This window comes from Mustelus asterias, chromosome 8 (assembly GCF_964213995.1).
Source record: "Mustelus asterias chromosome 8, sMusAst1.hap1.1, whole genome shotgun sequence".
NCBI classification, from domain to species: Eukaryota; Metazoa; Chordata; class Chondrichthyes; order Carcharhiniformes; family Triakidae; genus Mustelus; species Mustelus asterias.
The window spans coordinates 73763820-73782261 of NC_135808.1; the positions used below are offsets into that span (position 1 = coordinate 73763820).

The following is an 18442-nucleotide window of genomic DNA, read 5'->3' on the forward strand; positions in this document are numbered from 1 at the left end:
ATATTTGTAATGTCAAGTAAATCAAATAAGGCAATAATATGAAATGAAAACTGTCACACTCAGTGAACGTTTTAAAAAACTGTTCATGAGAAAGGGTATCACTTGCCAGACCATTATTAATTACCAATCCCTAATTAACCCTTTTACTTTTAATAATTATAATCAAATACCCCACAATAAGAAGATTGCCAACTATATTTGGGAGATACTTTTAGTGACGCTAACCTGCTGAAAACAGTGTTCTTTTTCAGGTTGTTGCTAATGTTATTAGCTTCCTGGATCATCATGGAAAGTTTCATGGAATTCCAGTATGAATGATCTGAAAGACAAGTTCGAGGATAAATTATACAGCAATTTTGCTTACCTTGTAAAATTCATAAAAGGGTGTTTAAAGTGTTGAACACAGAATGTTGCACAAATAAAGAGGGCCACACGTGTTTCTTCTTGCCCCTACAAACTTTTTTCTATATTTGATCAGTATTTTATAAATTAATTTACAATATAACACTGCATTTTGGAATGGCAAAAAGGAAAATATATCAGTGAATAACCTGCAACCTCGTGTGCTCAGTGTGTTGCTGAGTGAAGAGGAAGCTAATTATCAGAATGGTCCCAAGAGGAGGGAAGCAATACTGGTTTAGCTGAGGGCACAATGAGAAATCAGGATTCGTAATCTAAACCACAATTTAAACATGCAGGTATTATAATACAGTAAGAGTTTTAACAACACCAGGTTAAAGTCCAACAGGTTTATTTGGTAGCAAATGCCATTAGCTTTCGGAGCGCTGCTCCTTCATCAGATGGAGTGGATATCTGCTCTCAAACAGGGCATACGGAGACACAAAATCAAGTTACAGAATACTGATTAGAATGCGAATCTCTACAGCCAACCAGGTCTTAAAAATACAGACAATGTGAGTGGAGGGAGCATTAAGCACAGGTTAAAGAGATGTGTATTGTCTCCAGACAGGACAGCCAGAGAGATTCTGCAAGTCCAGGCGGCAAGCTGTGGGCTGAAAAATGCCCTCATAAGAACAGAATATGGCGCTCGACTCATCGATCGACAGTTCCGATGCGCCTCAGCGAAAAACCGCACCGACCTCCTCAGAAGACAAACACGGGACACGGTGGACAGAGTACCCTTCATCGTCCCAGACTTCCCCGGAGCGGAGAAGCTACAGCATCTCCTCCAGAGCCTTCAACATGTCATTGATGAAGACGAACATCTCGCCAAGGCCATCCCCACACCCCCATTTCTTGCCTTCAAACAACCACACAACCTCAAATAGACCATTTTCCGCAGCAAACTACCCGGCCTTTAGGAGAACAGTGACCACGACACCACACAACCCTGCCACAGCAATCTCTGCAAGACGTGCCAGATCATCGACATGGATGCCATCATCTCACGTGAGAACACCATCTACCAGGTACACGGTACCTACTCTTGCAGCTTGGCCAACGTTGTCTACCTGATACGCTGCAGGAAAGGATGTCCCGAAGCATTGTACATTGGGGAAGCCATGCAGACGCTACGACAACGGACGAATGAACACCGCTCGACAATCACCAGGCAAGACTGTTCTCTTCCTGTGGGGGAGCACTTCAGCGGTCACGGGCATTCAGCCTCTGACCTGATCTCCAAGGTGGCCTTCACGACACACGACAGCGCCGAGTCACTGAGCAGAAACTGATAGCCAAGTTCCGCACACATGAGGACAGCCTAAACCGGGATCTTGGGTTTATGTCACACTATCAGTAACCCCCACAGCTTGCCTCCTGGACTTGCAGAATCTCACAGGCTGTCCTGTCCGGAGACAATACACCATCTCTTTAACCTGTGCTTAATGCTCCCTCCACTCACATTGTCTGTACTTTTAAGACCTGGTTGGCTGTAGAGATTCGCATTCTAATCAGTATTCTGTAACTTGATTGTGTGTCTCTGTATGCCCTGTTTGAGAGCAGATATCCACTCCATCTGACGAAGGAGCAGCGCTCTGAAAGCTAATGGCATTTGCTACTAAATAAACCTGTTGGACTTTAACCTGGTGTTGTTAAAACTCTTACTGTGTTCACCCCAGTCCAACGCCTGCATCTCCACATCGGTATTATAATAGCCAGCAATCTTCAGCTGTGTTTGCAATCGAGAATAATTTTCATAGCAACCATAGGCCATCAGGCTCTTCAGGCCTGCTCTCCCAGTCTATTAGATTATGGGTGAATTGCATCTCAATCCCATTGACCCAAATCCCTCACTTCATCAATATCTGGAGATGCCGGCATTGGACTGGGGTGGGCACAGTAAGAAGTCTCACAACACCCAGGTTAAAGTCCAACAGGTTTATTTGGAACCACGAGCTTTCAGAGCGCCGCTCCTTCATCAGGTCAGTCGTCAGGACTTAAAAGACAAAATTGTACCCACCTCTGGCAGCTTATTCCAGACATTCACCACCCTGTGTGTGAAAAAATTGCCCCTCTGGACACTTTTGTATCTCTCCCCTCTCACCATAAACCTATGCCCTCTAGTTTTAGACTCCCCTACCTTTGGGTAAAGATAGTGACTATCTAGCTGATCTATGCTCCTCATTATTTTATAGACCTCTATAAGATCACCCCTCAGCCTTCTACGCTCCAGAGAAAAAAGTCCCAGTCTTTCCAACCTCTCCTTATAACTCAAACCATCAAGTCCCGGTAGCATCCTAGTAAATCTTTTCTGCACTCTTTCTAGTTTAATAATATCCTTTCGATAATAGGATGACCAGAGCTGTACACAATATTCCAAGTGTGGCCTTACCAATGTCTTGAACAATTTCAACAAGACGTCCCAACTTCTGTATTCAATGTTCTGACCAATGAAACCAAGCATGCTGAATGCTTCCTTCACCACTCGTCAGACCCCACTTGGAGTACTGTGCTCAGTTCTGGTCGCCTCATTACAGGAAGGATGTGGAAAAGATTGAAAGGGTGCAGAGGAGATTTACAAGGATGTTGCCTGGATTGAGTGGCATGCCTTATGAGGATAGGCTGAGGGAGCTCGGTCTTTTCTCCTTGGAGAGACGTAGGATGAGAGGAGACCTAATAGAGGTATATAAGATGTTGAGAGGCATAGATCGGGTGGACTCTGAGGCTTTTTCCCAGGGTGGAAATGACTGCTACGAGAGGACGCAGGTTTAAGGTGCTGGGGGGTAGGGGAAATATTAGGGGGAAGTTTTTCACAGAGGGTGGTGGACGAGTGGAATCGGCTGCCGTCGGTGGTGGTGGAGGCAAACTCAATAGGGTCTTTTAAGAGACTCCTGGATGAGTACATGGGACTTAATAGGATGGAGGGTTATAGGTAGGCCTAGAAGGTAGGGATATGTTCGGCACAACTTGTGGGGCCGAAGGGCCTGTTTTGTGCTGTAGTTTTTCTATGTTTCTTTTTTCACTCTGTCCACCTGTGACTCCACTTTCAAGGAGCCATGAACATGTACCCCTAGATCTCTTTGTCCTGTAACTCTCCCCAAAGCCCTACCATTAACTGAGTAAGTCCTGCCCTGGTTCAATCTACCAAAATGGATCACCTCGCATTTATTTAAATTAAACTCCATCTGCCATTCGTCAGCCCACTGGCCCAATTGATCAAGATCCCGTTGCAATCTCAGATAACCTTCTTCACTGTCGACTATGCCACCAATCTTGGTGTCATCTGCAAACTTACTAACCATGCCTCCTATATGCTCATCCAAATCATTAATATAAATTACAAATAACAGTGGACCCAGCACTGATCCCTGAGGCACACTGCTGGTCACAGGCCTCCAGTTTGAAAAACAACCCTCTACAACCACTCTCTGGTTTCTGTCATCAAGCCAATTTTGTATCCATTTAGCTACCTCACCTGGGATCCCGTGAGATTTACCTTTATGCAACAACCTACCATGCGGTACCTTGTCAAAGGCCTTGCTAAAGTCCATGTGGGCAACATCAACAAGTACAATCTGGTTTTGGATTCCTCCACCAGAAGAATGGCTACTCGAGATCGACTATTTGGAATCCTTTCGATCATTTAAACACCTTAATTAGATTACCTTTCACCCACTTAAAGTCAAGGGAATACAAGCCAAGTTTATGCAGCTCATCTTCGCAATTTAACCCCTTCAGTCTTCTGAATCAATGTGCGCTCTTGATTCAGTATATCCACCTAGAGGTGCAGTGCACAAAACTGAACTCCAAGAGTCTGATGAAGGCTCGGTACAATGGAGGCATAACTTCCTCCTCTTTCTATTCCAGCCTATTAGAGATAAAGGGTGCGATTTTACCACCTCGCCACACCTGGCGAACAGCACGCTAAGTCGGGAAATTAGTCGAAACCCAGAGCATGGAATCTTCCGGCCTTTGGGCGATGCCATAATGGCGAGAATTAGTACAGGTGTCCAACAGCACAAACCTGCTGTGATGGTCACACTGGGGGGGGTTTGGAGGCCATTGAAGCCACCTTGGTAGTTGGTGGCATGGCCTGGCAGTAGCCACTGGGCTCCCAGGCAGTGGCCATCAAGCATCCCGGCAGCACCAGTTGGGCACTGCCAGTGTGCCAGGAGCAATGCCAGGGCTGGGGGCATGTTGGGGGTCATGATGGGACACCTATGGGGGGGGGGGGGGGGGGGGGGGTCATGATGGGACACCTATGGGGGGGGAGGTGGTTAAACATGCCACCAGCTGTTGGGTGGGGGGTTGCCTATGTCCGTGGGCATGCTCATGTCCGTGGGGGGTGGGTGCGAGGAGGTCCACCAGTGCACTGAGAGATAGAATCCCTACAGTGCAGGAGGCCATTCAGCCCACCGAGCCTGCACCGACAACAATCCCATCCAGGTCTTATCCCCGTACCCCATGTATTTACCCTGCTAATCTCCCGGACACGAAGGGAAAATTTAGCATGGCCAATCCGTCTAACCTGCAACTCTGAACTGTGGGAGGAAACTGGAGCACCCGGGAGGAAGCACACACACACGGGGAGACAGTGTAAACTCTACCCAGAGAGTCACCCGACACCAGAATTGAACTTGGGTCCCTGGTGCTGTGAAACAGCAATGCTAACCACTGTACCACCATGCCACCCTTGCAAAACGGCAGCTGAGCTCTCTGCAATCGGGCTCACCAGCGTGTTTAGACCCTGCCCCCTTCAGTACTGGCGCAAACTCCAAACTCTTACAAAAAAGTGACTTGAGTTTTGAAAGATTGTGATGGAGCGTGTCTGACACACCAGCTTGGTTCACTCAGTTTTCTTCACCATTATGACACCTAGAATATTTTGGGGCGAAAAATTCCACCCAAAGTGAATATTCCATCAATCTTGCTAGTTATTTTTTGTTCTAACTCTGGACACTCTAATCTCTTTGCTCCTCCACAGTTCCCAACTTTCTCACCATTATAAAATATTCCAATTTGTAATTTCTTGTATCCAAATTGATTAACATTACCTTTACCCATACTGAACTCCATCTGCTGATTTCTCCACATTTTTGCCAGCTGTTTGTCCCTTTGTAACTTGATGCTCCTCTATTTTCAGGATTTTAAATATTTGGAAATGTCTTATTTCTGACAATCTGTGAGCTTTAATATCCAAGTTACTTGTCACCTTATTGCACATTACCTTATTTTTTTCGCCTCAATAGCGTTTTGCTCTACTGAATGTTTTTTTACCTTGCTTCGTCACCAGCAACATCTTGGCACAGAAACCTACCTTGAAGTTAAATATGTACAATTTTGAAAGTAATGTTGCGTCACTGTTTAAAAGTGGTGGGGTGCCAACAGGACCAGGCAAGAGTGAAAAAGGGATTTGAAACCAGATTTCAGCAATTAAATGATAGTATGCCAACCTATTGATTCTGCCTTCCCTACATCCACAATGCCAATTAATGATAGTTGTGACTAGCAACTGCAGATAATAATTCACCACACTGCGAATTTGGAAAAACAACTTAACACCAATGTAACAGGGTAAATGATCTGATCTGACATCTCTGGCAGAGAGCTGACAACTCTATGGTGGTTAGTGCGATATGATTCTCCCTTCAATTTTCCAATGTGCACAGTAATTAGCGCAAGAAAGAAATTGATTGCTCAAGCAATTTGTGAAACTGTATCACTGTTCAAAAGGTAACACACCTTTATGTAAACTACTCTTTTGAGTCTCTAGTCTCTTTTTCCGTTCTTGCTGCATTCTTTCCAAGTCTTTTGTCATCTTTCTCTTCTCAGCCTCCAGTGCATCAAGAAACTTTACATGGCGAACGTTATGATCTTCTAGTGCCTGGAAGATATAATTCCTGAAATAATTAGCTCCAAAAAAAAAAACCCCACTCTGGACAACTAACAGTAAATGACACCAAAATAATACTTTTGATTGTTGTGTAATGACAGACATACTTAGATAAGAGAATTAACATTTAATTTCAGCACTCTATGACTGTGAAATATCTGGTGTGCAAGTACGAGTCTAACTCTCAGATTTGGCCTCAGCACCCTGGACAGTGCATAAATGCAAACATTGGGAAGAGGCAGAATTGAGCTGAAGTCCGGAGATTGAATTCCCATTGAGGTTAGCATCTAACAACTGACCACTCAGGTGCCAGACATGTTTGTGGAATCATATTGCAAGCAAGAACTTTGAGTCTTTGGGAAAGGATGAAGGAAGAGAGTTGCCAAAGTGGGGGTTAAAAGTAAAACTTTTCTGTGATAGTGTCGATCAATTTTACTTTTAATCCTTCTTGAGCAGAGACCAGACCACTCAGTGCCAAGAAAAGGTGGTTTGATTCAGCTTCCTTACCTTTGGATAAATTTATCTTTAAGTCAACTGCAATCATGATCTACTGAAACAGATGGGTCATTGCTAACGCAAAAGACTCAGAAACAAAGTCCAGTGGTGTGCCACGACTTTTGGAACCTTTTACACCGGTCTTTTACACCGGTCACAGATATCCAATATTAGTAGGTACCGAGAGCGTTGGATGAAATGTAAATGACTGTGCACATTACCCCAGATCAGAAGGCTACATGAACAACCTTAACCTTAGAGCAAAAACAACAAATGCTGGAAAATCTCAGCAGGTCTGAAGCAACTGTGGAGATAGAATAGCCTAACGTTTTGAGTCTAGGTGACCCTTCGTCAGAGGGCTCTGACTCCAGCATGAGAACATCTGTTTTACTCATTTTCCAGAATACTTTGACAGCTGGTCGTACTCCAGATATTGCTGAATGAAGCACATCACAATGCAGCACATACCAAATTTGTATTAATTCACTTCATGCCCCACTGTTGCAGCGAATGCAACGCTTTTTTGATATGTTGCAAATTCCCAATTAAACCCAAATTGTTTGATTTAATTTTGCATTGAAGAACTTATTGCAAATTGCGTCACCCATTTTTTCTCACCCGAATTGAGCAGAAAAAAATTAGCTCATTTAAATACAAATGACACTTCTGAATGGAAGAATAAAAAATAATCAAACCATTATAAACTGAGACAAGATCACATAGTTCTAGTTGCAAGCCTGTCAGACCTGTACCACAGATTAATATTGGTTTGCAATATCAACAAATCTGATGTGATAGATCAACGTACTAATATTTTTGGAGGTGGAGCTGTAAACTATTGAACCTATCAAATGGTTTCTTGCTGTTACTGTACCTGTCTGGTGGCTAAGGTCTCCAGTTCCAGACGTTTCCTATTCACTGCCACCTCTTGTTCAAGTTGCCTATTTACTTGCATTTCTTGTTTAAGTTGCTTCTTTACATTCTGTAGCTCCTCAATTTCTTTCTTTTTTTGGTTTTCCTTTACCTGAACCATTAAAATAAAAGAAAAACTAAGACAATCTATTACATGCCTGCAAATAATGAAACAAAGTGAACAACATCCACTTGCAAATTGGTGGAAAAATCAAAATATAGTGATGTCAACAGTTAATTACTGCACAAACACAAAGAACCAAGACATATGTCTGACTTGCTGACACCACTGTACTGCTGCTCCCTCTCACAATGGCTATAGTAAATTATGCGTCTGTACAAGGTGCTGGTGAAGCCACACCTAGAGTACTGTGTACAGTTTTGGGCTCTTTACTTGAGATAGGATATTCTGGCACTGGAGGGGGTGCAGAAGAGATTCATTAGGTTGATTCCGGAGTTGAGAGGGTTGGTCTATGAGGAAAGACTGAATAGACTGGGGCTATACTTATTGGAATTCAGAAGAATGAGGGGAGATCTTATAGAAACATACAAGATTATGAAGGGAATAGATATGATAGAAGCAGGGAAGTTGTTTCCATTGGCAGGTGAAACTAGAACTCGGGGCCATGGGCTCAAAATAAGGGGGAGCAGATTTAGGACTGAGATGAGGAGGAACTTCTCACACAAAGGGTTGTGAACCTGTGGAATGCCCTGCCTAATGTGGCAGTTGAGGCTACCTCATTGAATGTTGTTAAGGCAAGGATAGATACATTTTTGAGCAATAAAGGAATTAAGGGCTATGGTGAGCGGGTAGGTAAGTGGAGCTGAGTCCACGAAAAGATCAGCCATGATCTTATTGAATGGCAGAGCAGGCTTGAGGGGTCAGATGGCAGACTCCTGCTCCTAGTTCTTATGTTCTTGCTATAGCAATAATTGGTATATGGCATTGTTTTCATGGCTGCAACCACACTAGTTCCATTGAGTGCCAAACTGTTTAAGCTTCATTTTCAATGTCAACCCTTTCTTTTTCTACACCAATCAATAAGATAACAGCCATTTGATCATTTTCATACACATTATCTCTGCCCAAGATATTAGACATATAAATTGAAACTTTTTATTCTTTTGTAACCTGAATCAGTATTACGGGTTAAAATTGTCCATTTTTACCATTTAATATTGTACAATATTTGTTAATTACAAACATCCTATTGACAAAAATGTTAAAATGTGTTTTACTGCTCTATTAAAATTTGGACACAACTGCCATTAACATACGGAACTGCAAAAATAAATTATGGTTAAGTGTCAAATGGTACATCATTAATGGCTCCAGTAAAACTAAAACAATCTAGCCTTTATTATCCTCACACCTTTGGGTCCAGTAGAATACACAGCTGATCATATTCACAATTCACTTAATGTGCAAGACATTAAACAACACCACAAAAACAAACAAAAGGGAGGCACAAGAAAAGAGTAATTCAGCACGTCTTACAGCCAAGTTCAGTAGACAGTTCTTACTGGGTATTGTCTACATGAATAAAATGAAGAAACTGACCTGGTCAGCAGCAGTTTGTAAGTTGCTGACAGAAATCAAAATCAATAAACTGTAACTCATATTGGAAAATATATTTATAAAGAAGATTACCAATTCCAATTCGAGTTCTTTTATTTTATTCTCATACAGTGATTTTTGACAAGATAATTCCTTCTGAGCTATTTGCTTAGCAACTTGGATACCCTGCATCATTTCCTTCTTGGCTTGCAAACGCGCCTCTTCAATTTCAACTTCAAGTCTGCCAAAATAAAAGAAAGAATCAGAGGCAGAGCCAGAAACCTGCAAAAAAAGCGAGATCTCTCTAATTTTTCCCTGCTGAGATACTAGGTTATAACAGCAGATCACTCATTTCTACAGGATATATGAGTTAATATTTTCACGTATAACCTTACAAATCACAGAATGGGTTAATTCAATCCATAGCAGCTGCCAAATCTCTGAAAGATCTATCAATTGGAACATTCATCTGTCCTTTGCTGACACTATTAGACTTTAAAAAAATAATGACCACTTTTCCTTTGAAAATCACTTGTGGATTCTGCTTCCACTGTTGTTTCTGATCAAGTATTCCATATTCTATCAATCCTCAGCTTTAAAACAAATCTGACCTCTCCTCTCCCTAGATTCTTGAATTGATTTTAACTTATACCCTCATTGTGACTCCCAACTTACCTCATTCAAATCCCTTAAATTTCTGCTTTTCTATCCAATCTCTTCCTAACCTTTCTTCAATATCTTTAGGTTACCTCTAATAAAAGGCTAATGACAGAAGTCAGTAATTGTTTGAGAGATAGGAGACAGTAAGGATAAAGGAAATATTCTCTGTTGGAGAGGAATGTGGTGAAAGGGTTAATAATCAAGTTTAAAAATCACACAAGCTACTATGAAAAAAAGGTCTTCTTGTAAGAGCCTTCACAGTCAGGCACCGAGGCCGTTAGTCTGGGCAAAACTCATTAAATCAGACATCTGTAACTAGGAAAAAGGGAGTAATCTACAGACACAGGAACGAGCTGGACCATGACAACTTATAAAAAAAAACAATGATGTATTAAGTCTTCCCATGGATATCATAATGAAGCAAGCGTAAAGTGATTGGTATATGCCAATTACTTGCAATCGAATTTGAAACTGTAATTGCTTATGTATCTTAAGAGAACACCATGACTTGGTCTAGTTATTGAAGGGTAAAGTTGTGATCAATTAAAAGGCTGATATCAAAGCCCACAACTTGTGGCAAGTGGTATTTCCTAGAAAACTGTACATGGGCCTCATTTATTTCACCATATATATTAGTGGCTTGATGGAACAGAGCACAGCATATCCAAGTTTGAAGGTAAGAAATTAGGAGATACAGTAAACTGCATAGAAGGAAGCAGGAAATTATAAAAGGGACACACATCAAGCAAATGGGCAAATCTGGCAGAGAAAGTTCAATGCGAGGAACGTGAGGCCAACCACTTTGAATACAAGAATGCCAAATCTGAACCTTCTTTCATAGAATCATAGAATCCCTACAGTGCAGAAGGAGGCCAATTCAGCCCATCGAGTCTGCACCGACCAGAATCCCACCCAGGCCCTATTCCCAGAAATCCCATATATTTACCCTGCTAATCCCCGACAATTGGGTCAATCTAGCATGGCCAATCAACCTAACCTGCACAGCTTTGGATCGTGGGCAGAAACCGGAGCACCCAGAGGAAACCCACGCAGACACGGGGCAGCAGTGCTAAACACTCTTCCACCATGATAAGAAACTCAGCTGTACAGTCAAACAATTTAGATAGCCACTTACATAAATAACTAAAAGTTTGTGCACAAGTACAATCAGTAATCAAATATGGAATAAAAGCAAAATACTACAAATGCTGAAAACCTGAGATAAAAACAGAAAATGCTGGAAAAACTCAGCAAATCTGGCAATATCTGGAAAGTGAACCAGTTCTTCTTCAGAACTGGAGAGGGGCAGTGGTTAAACTCAATGCTGAATGCAGACCAACTTTAGAGAACGAACTCTGTCCTCTATTTTGAATGTTGTCCCTCACCCCCAAGTGTCAGTCTGTATCTTGTTCTCATGTTTTTGTTTTCAGACAGCACAGAGCCCTTTTCCTTTTATAACACCTGCCCTGTACCAATGCTTTAGTATTATTCTTTCATACTGTCATTGCCACTTCCTTTGAATTGCTAAGAAATGACACGTTGTCAAAACTTTTTGTCTTGTATTCATCAGGACAATTCGCAAGAATACCAAATGTAATGGGAACAATAATTTGTACTGCATAAGATAGGGCATAAAGGGACATGACTTCTGTGCATCTTGAGCAGCCCATATATTGGAGGCGGTCTTCCCAACAAATTTGATGTGTCAAAAATGTCTGAAAATCAGAAACAGCCGTGTTGTCATGAATCATGACATCAATATTTAAATTGGCTTTGCCAATTTGGGCAGAAAATCGATCACATTGGTAAAACAGGGTCGGGACGATACTTTTTGGCACGAGATCTGTTCGTGTCCAACATAAAAGCCTCACACACTATCTTCCCAGCCTGCTGCGTCAATCGACCGGTGCAGCGGGCAAGAAGATCATGCCCCTTATCTGTGACCAGTTGCGCATAACATGAATTGGCCAATGGTTGGATGAGTTGCTACAACCAGCTTTGAGCAAGTTTTCCACATACAGGGTGAAAGTGAGTAGTAGAAGACAGTGACTAACCACCACTGGAAAAAAAAACAGCCAAGGAAAGATTTAGAATGAACCATCAGCGGGCAATGCCAGTCCTGTCTCTGGGCAGAACACACATGAATCAGTGTATTGGTCCGAGCACTGACAAGGTAGCATGGCCTCATCTAGTGGCAGTAGTTATAAAAATCCAGACAACAGGAGCAAATTCTAGGATTGTTATACTTGTTCTTTTTAAACCACAAACCATAAAATTCAACTCGTTATTCTATAATTTGACAACTGTAAAATATGGTATACACCTTCATCCATGCGTTTTTCATCTGAAACTTTTTCACTGATTTACAAATTCAAGTCGAAAAGGCAAAATGCATTAGAGCAAGTGTGTGTTTATGAAAATTGTGTTAATAGATTTAAAATGTTAACAGCATATATTTTACCTTGCCTGTTGAGCTTGCAAAAGTTCATTTTTTGCATATTCAAAACCTTTGGGACCCTCTCCAAGTAGCACATTCCCAGATGATGCTCGTCCACACTGAACCTCCAGAGGATGGTTAAATTTAAAGTAATGATCGCCACCCATAATCACCCTGTCCCCCTATAAACATACAACATAAAGTTTTAGTAAACATAATGTAACTTAATCACAGATTAACCAACTTTCTATTTTCTACTGTGAACAGTTAACCAATCCCCCACCCCATAGGTCTATTTAATATATTCTATTTTGATTCTCTTCCACCCTTTCGATCTTTTCTCCCCTATCAAAGACAAAGGATGGAATTTTCCAGCCGCCCTCGCCCCAAAGCCAGAAAATCCCGCTCAAGGTCGACGGACCTTTGCTTGCTATGATTCCCGTGGCAGCTGGACTGGAAAATTCCCTCCAAAGTTTCTGTTTTTCAAGGAGTAAGTTTACAAACTACTCTGAAGCTTCCCAATACTGCTGTGTTTGAGCTGATTTCTAGGAAAAGAACTGGAGATATTTCAGGAAGGGTTGGCATTACTACAATAGACCAAATACTCTCCTCCTGTGAACATTTTAGATTTTAATTCAAGAAAGTATGTAAGATCAATGTGGATTGACAGCCTTCATTCCCCTCTTTAGCAAAAGCATGTTATCAATGTTAAAAAAGTCCATCTTCCATCAGATGTTTATCAAAGAAACCTAGAAAAAAAATCAACCAACTTCCCACACTTCATGAAAACCAACTCTAAATTAATATTTGCATAATTGAGATTTTAATAATTCACTTTTACATTTAACTTTTAAAAATAGTACCAATATATAATGATTAAATGTCCTCTGTACAAACACTTAAGCACTATTATACCCAATTGATAAAATTGGTTAAAAATTATGCGGCAACAAATCGGCATTTCTCTCTCTCCTATCTTTAAATAAAACTATTTTTTCTGCAGTGGTTGCATCACATTTTTCTATTTAATAGCAAAACAGCTTGAATATTGGTGAAAAGACAGGGATGTGTTGTTGCAGCTTTTCAGCTTGTATTCATCAGGACAAACAGAAGAATACCACATTTCAAATAACCTCAATCCATTTTACCTGGAGTATACATTGTTGTGAACATTTGAAATTTGGCGTTCTTGCACTTGTACTGAGTACAGGACAAAAAACTTTGGCAACAGGTGATATTCAGCAATATTCAAGTTCTGAGCAGCCAACCAACTCTTTATAAAACAGCTTCATCTAATTTACCTGTCAAATACACAAGACGTCAAATGGGAGAAAAAGCATCCCCTTTACAAGGTCAGGATTTCAAACACTGTGCCAAGAGAACGTTTTTTTTAAAAAAGGAGACTAATGCGAATCTCAGGTTTATCTAATCAGGGAACCCAAAATAATTTTTACACCCAGATGCCTCAATGGAACTTCTGACCAGTAGATACAGACTGAGGAAGGAAGAGAGAACACTCAAAGGCATTTTTTCCCCAAGATCATTATGTCCAGTCTTAAGCTAACACATCAATGTGTGCTGCACAGAACAACTGCACCACTGTGTGACTGAATGAAGCTCATCATTCTATGGCCTGATGTGCAGATATCCTACTCTTGATTTGGAACAGCAACCTCAAGATCAATTTAGTGAATGAGTTGAAATCTGTAACAATCATGTGGCCTCAAAGGCAAAATACTACGAGCAACATAATGGCTATGATCTTTGCGTCATCAATGGAGACGGGAGAGGTTCCGGAGGATTGCGGATGTGGTTCCGTTATTCAAGAAAGGGAGAAGAGATAGCCCGGGAAATTATAGACCGGTGAGTCTAACCTCAGTGGCTGGTAAGTTGATGGAGAAGATCCTGAGGGGCAGGATTTATGAACATCTGGAGAGGAATAGTATGATCAGAAATAGCCAGCACAGCTTTGTCCAAGGCAGATCATGCCTTACGAGCCTAATTGAATTTTTTGAAGATGTAACTAGACACATAGACAAGGGAAGAGCGGTAGATGTAGTTTATATGGATTTCAGCAAGGCGTTTGATAAGGTGCCCCATGCAAGGCTTATTGAGAAAGTGAAGAGGCATGGGACACAAGGGGACATTGCCTTGTGGATTCAGAACTGGCTTGCCCACAGAAGGCAGAGTGGTTGTAGATGGGTCTTCTTCAGCATGGAGGTCGGTCACCAGTGGAGTGCCCCAGGGATCTGTTCTGGGACCCTTGCTCTTTGTGATTTTTATAAATGACCTGGATGAGGAAGTGGAAGGATGGGTTGGCAAGTTTGCTGATGACACAAAGGTTGATGGTGTTGTGGATAGTGTAGAGGGATGTCAGCAGTTGCAACGAGACATAGATAAGATGCAAGACTGGGCGGAGAAGTGGCAGATGGACTTCAATCCAGATAAGTGTGTAGTGGTTCATTTTGGCAGGTCGAATAGGATGAAAGAATATAAATATTAAGGGTAAGACACTTGGCAGTGTGGAAGATCAGAAGGATCTTGGTGTCCGGGTTCATAGGACGCTCAAAGCAGCGTTGCAGGTGGAGGCTGTGGTTAAGAAGGTGTATGGAATACTGGCCTTCATCAATAGAGGAATTGAGTTTAGAAATCGGGAGATAATGCTGCAGCTGTTTAGGACCCTGGTCAGACCCCACCTGGAGTACTGTGCCCAGTTCTGGTCGCCTCATTACAGAAAGGATGTGGAAGCCATAGAAAGGGTGCAGAAGAGATTTATAAGGACGTTGCCTGGATTAGGTGGCATGCCTCATGAGGATAGGTTGAGAGAGCTAGGTCTTTTCTCCTTGGAGAGGCGAAGGATGAGAGGTGACCTGATAGAGGTGTATAAGATGTTGAGGGGTATTGGTAGAGGGGATTCTCGGAGGCTTTTACCCAGGGCTGAAATGGTGGCCACAGGAGGTCACAGGTTTAGGGTGCTGGGGAGTAGGTACAGAGGAGACGTTAGGAGTAAGTTTTTCACTCAGAGGGTGGTGGGTGCGTGGAATCAGCTGCCGGTAGTGGTGGTGGAGGCGGATTCGATTTAAGAAACTTTTGGATGAGTTCATAGAAGCTAGTAAGATAGAGGGTTATAGGTAAGCCTAGTAGGTAGGGACATGTTCGGCGCAACTTGTGGGCCGAAGGGCCTGTTTGTGCTGTCGCTTTTCTATGTTCTATGTTCTATAAGCGCTTCAGTCCCAATTACGGAAAATAAGCATGGAGATCTGCATGGTCCAAGTCTACAGTTAAGAACATGAATTAGGTGCAGTAGACAACCATATGGTTCTTTGATGGAATATAATCATGACTGATCTTCTGCCTCAACTCAACTTTCTCTCCCGCCTCCTCCCATAAGCAGCACTACGAAAATGACAACCACTCAACACTCACATTCCACTTCTGAATCAGTATTTTTACATGTTGACTGAGAACGGCTGGCTCAAGACATCCCATTGCTTTGAATAATAAGAAAGTTTTCAGAGTCTACTTAAAAGTAGACAGCAACTATTATATGTCCCAAGTGATACATGCAGGCTATATGGGAACATGTCTTACAAAAATCAATATTTGTAACATAAGTAACTTACATGATGTAGCACTATTGATTCTGCTATAAGGTTTCCATTGACATAAGTATTTGCATCTCCTAATGGAGCAATGCTAACTGTACCATTTCGGTTTTGTATGACACTGCAAATAAAAATGCAAGGAACATTTCAATAAAAGGATTACACATTTCTTTTATTTTGCTGACCATAAAATAATTAAAAAGCTAACAAGTTATAATTTCACCTTCTCTCAAAATCAATTTATTTTCCAATTTTTAGTATCATAGCCATGACTTTCTTCCAGCTTCCCAAGTACTCCACAACCCCTCTAAAACAGAATACCTCAAGCTATGTACACAAATGTTTACATAGCCAGGAGTAGAAATGACCCAGACAGTGCTAATCACAACCAGACACTTACAACTGTGATTGTGTATTGAGTGTATGTTAGGGAATGTTAAGGAGAATCCTTGCATCACACACAACTGCACACACAATAGCGTAAATGATCTATCTTTAACTTGGTATAAACCCATCTGCAAAAGTAAACCAATAGTGTCACAAACACGATGAGCCATAACTACTAATGGAGTGATTGCCACTCTGCTCAAAAGGTCCTCCCTGAAAATACAGCTGATCTTATCTCACCTGACCTTCCGACTCAAACTGGGCGATATCTGAGCAATGCAGGATGTCCCCAGGGCCTAACATTGAGGGTTCTAGAGTCAAAGATGAGTAAGCCATATCCCCTTTTTTACGGCACAAGCTGCCATAAACCAGGTGAGTTTAAATGTCTTTGACAAGGTAAGTGTATGAGGTTAGTGGGTAGGATTTGGTTGGTGTCAGGTCAGGCCTTCGGCAGAGTGAAGAGTCCCATGGGAGGTGGATAAAGAGTCCCGTTGTGCGAGGGGGTGCTATCGGTGTGGGTCCAACTATTGGATAACTATTAATGTAACAGTCAGAACCATCCAAAGTGCGAGATTTTTTTAAAATCATAATTTATCGATGATTCCCAGTGCAAAGCAATTGGTTGCAATCCTTACCTGGGAACATTTGACTCTATGCCCGAGAAAAGCAAACACTAAAGAAATTAAGATCCAGGTGAACCCAAAGGTAGGTGTCTCTGTCCAAGTGCCTGCTGCTTCTAGGATCAGTCACTGCTTCTGGAGACCAAGCCAGCAGATATTTATGAAAGTGATAGTATGGAGCAGAAGGGAGATGGAAATGGAGGAGGAGGAGAGGAGTCTATCAATACTTTGAGAAATAGAGGCAGACTATGGAGGTCATCAATCTTCTTCCATTTTCCATTTTCTTCCATTTCATCCTTCCCTTGCCCCACTTGCTTAATCCCCTTGTGCCATCTACACTCCTACTATCACAGCCTCTTGGATCTGTTTTCCCTTACCCACTTGTCTATCTCTTATTTCTCCATCTTTCCCTCCTCCCTTCAGTGCTTTCCCCATTTCTCTCGCTTCCTCATTTCCTTCACTTCCCTATATTCTTCTTCCTCCTCATTTCCAGACTCCTAAACTGTAAAATGACTGGTTAACAGCACATATTTTAAATGCTCCCCTATCTGCATATTCATGTTCATTTTGCAACGAGCCCCCCTCTCCCCACTGCCAAAGATAAATTTCTCAGAGTAAAATCAATGATCAAAAATTGAAAAATACCATAATAATGATAGTATGGCAGCAGCAACCATGACAGAAAATGACAAGCACTGCCCAGAAGTAAGTGTGCAGCGGTGTACGGTGTCAATAGATAAAATAGAGATTACTGCAGAATATAATGGCACAGTTGGTTGAATTGTCACCCCAAAAATTGCTAGTAATACTGCCTGATAAACGCGGATAAGATAGTCAGTTATCATAAAAGGAACTGAAATAAAACATCAGATGACTTGCCAGGCAATGTATCTAGGCCAATAGAACCATGCAAAGTTAACTTCTCCTGCTAAACTATAACAACACCTAAAATCATAAACAACTCCATGAACCAAACCTGCTTTACAAAGTTCAGTTTGGTCACAAAGACAGCAAAATAAACTGTACTATGATATAGCTACTCGCATGTATCTTCATTAATTATAGTACAAAGTGTAAACACAACTAAAACAGAACATTTAAAGTTGAAGTGAAGTAAAAGCTTGTGTCATTTAACCTCTTATTATTTAAACATTATTTCACTATTATACACTATGTTCCAAATCTCTAACTCTTCTGGGTGGCAATTTTCTTGATGAGTCTAAACACTTGATGGGCCAAAGGGCCTACTCCTGCTCTGATTCTATTCCAAAACTACACAAAAACATGTTGAATGTAATTCATTTCAGGCCAAGTAGTCGGAGATGTTGCCCCAGAGATGCGATAAAGGACTTATAAATTTAGACTAAATTTTCAATCCCATACCTTATAAAGCAAGTTAAGAATACAAATAGATTTAAAGAAACAAAGACAAAGGGGATCAGGATATTGAATTTGATGATCAGCCATGATCAA

General features: G+C 41.5%; 1 protein-coding gene across 2 annotated transcripts in view; it reads right to left on the reverse strand.

Moving 5' to 3' along the window:
• The window catches only part of kif14 (kinesin family member 14), a 98669-nt gene that overhangs the window by 45033 nt on the left and 35194 nt on the right, over window positions 1–18442 (reverse strand). For both annotated transcript variants that reach the window (XM_078218184.1, XM_078218185.1), the window contains exons 15-20: window positions 15981–16083; window positions 12382–12539; window positions 9354–9501; window positions 7665–7814; window positions 6145–6286; window positions 226–319 (exon numbers count right to left, since the gene is read on the reverse strand). In XM_078218184.1, the coding sequence (XP_078074310.1) occupies window positions 226–319; window positions 6145–6286; window positions 7665–7814; window positions 9354–9501; window positions 12382–12539; window positions 15981–16083 (795 nt within the window). The remainder of the gene's footprint in view (window positions 1–225; window positions 320–6144; window positions 6287–7664; window positions 7815–9353; window positions 9502–12381; window positions 12540–15980; window positions 16084–18442) is intronic.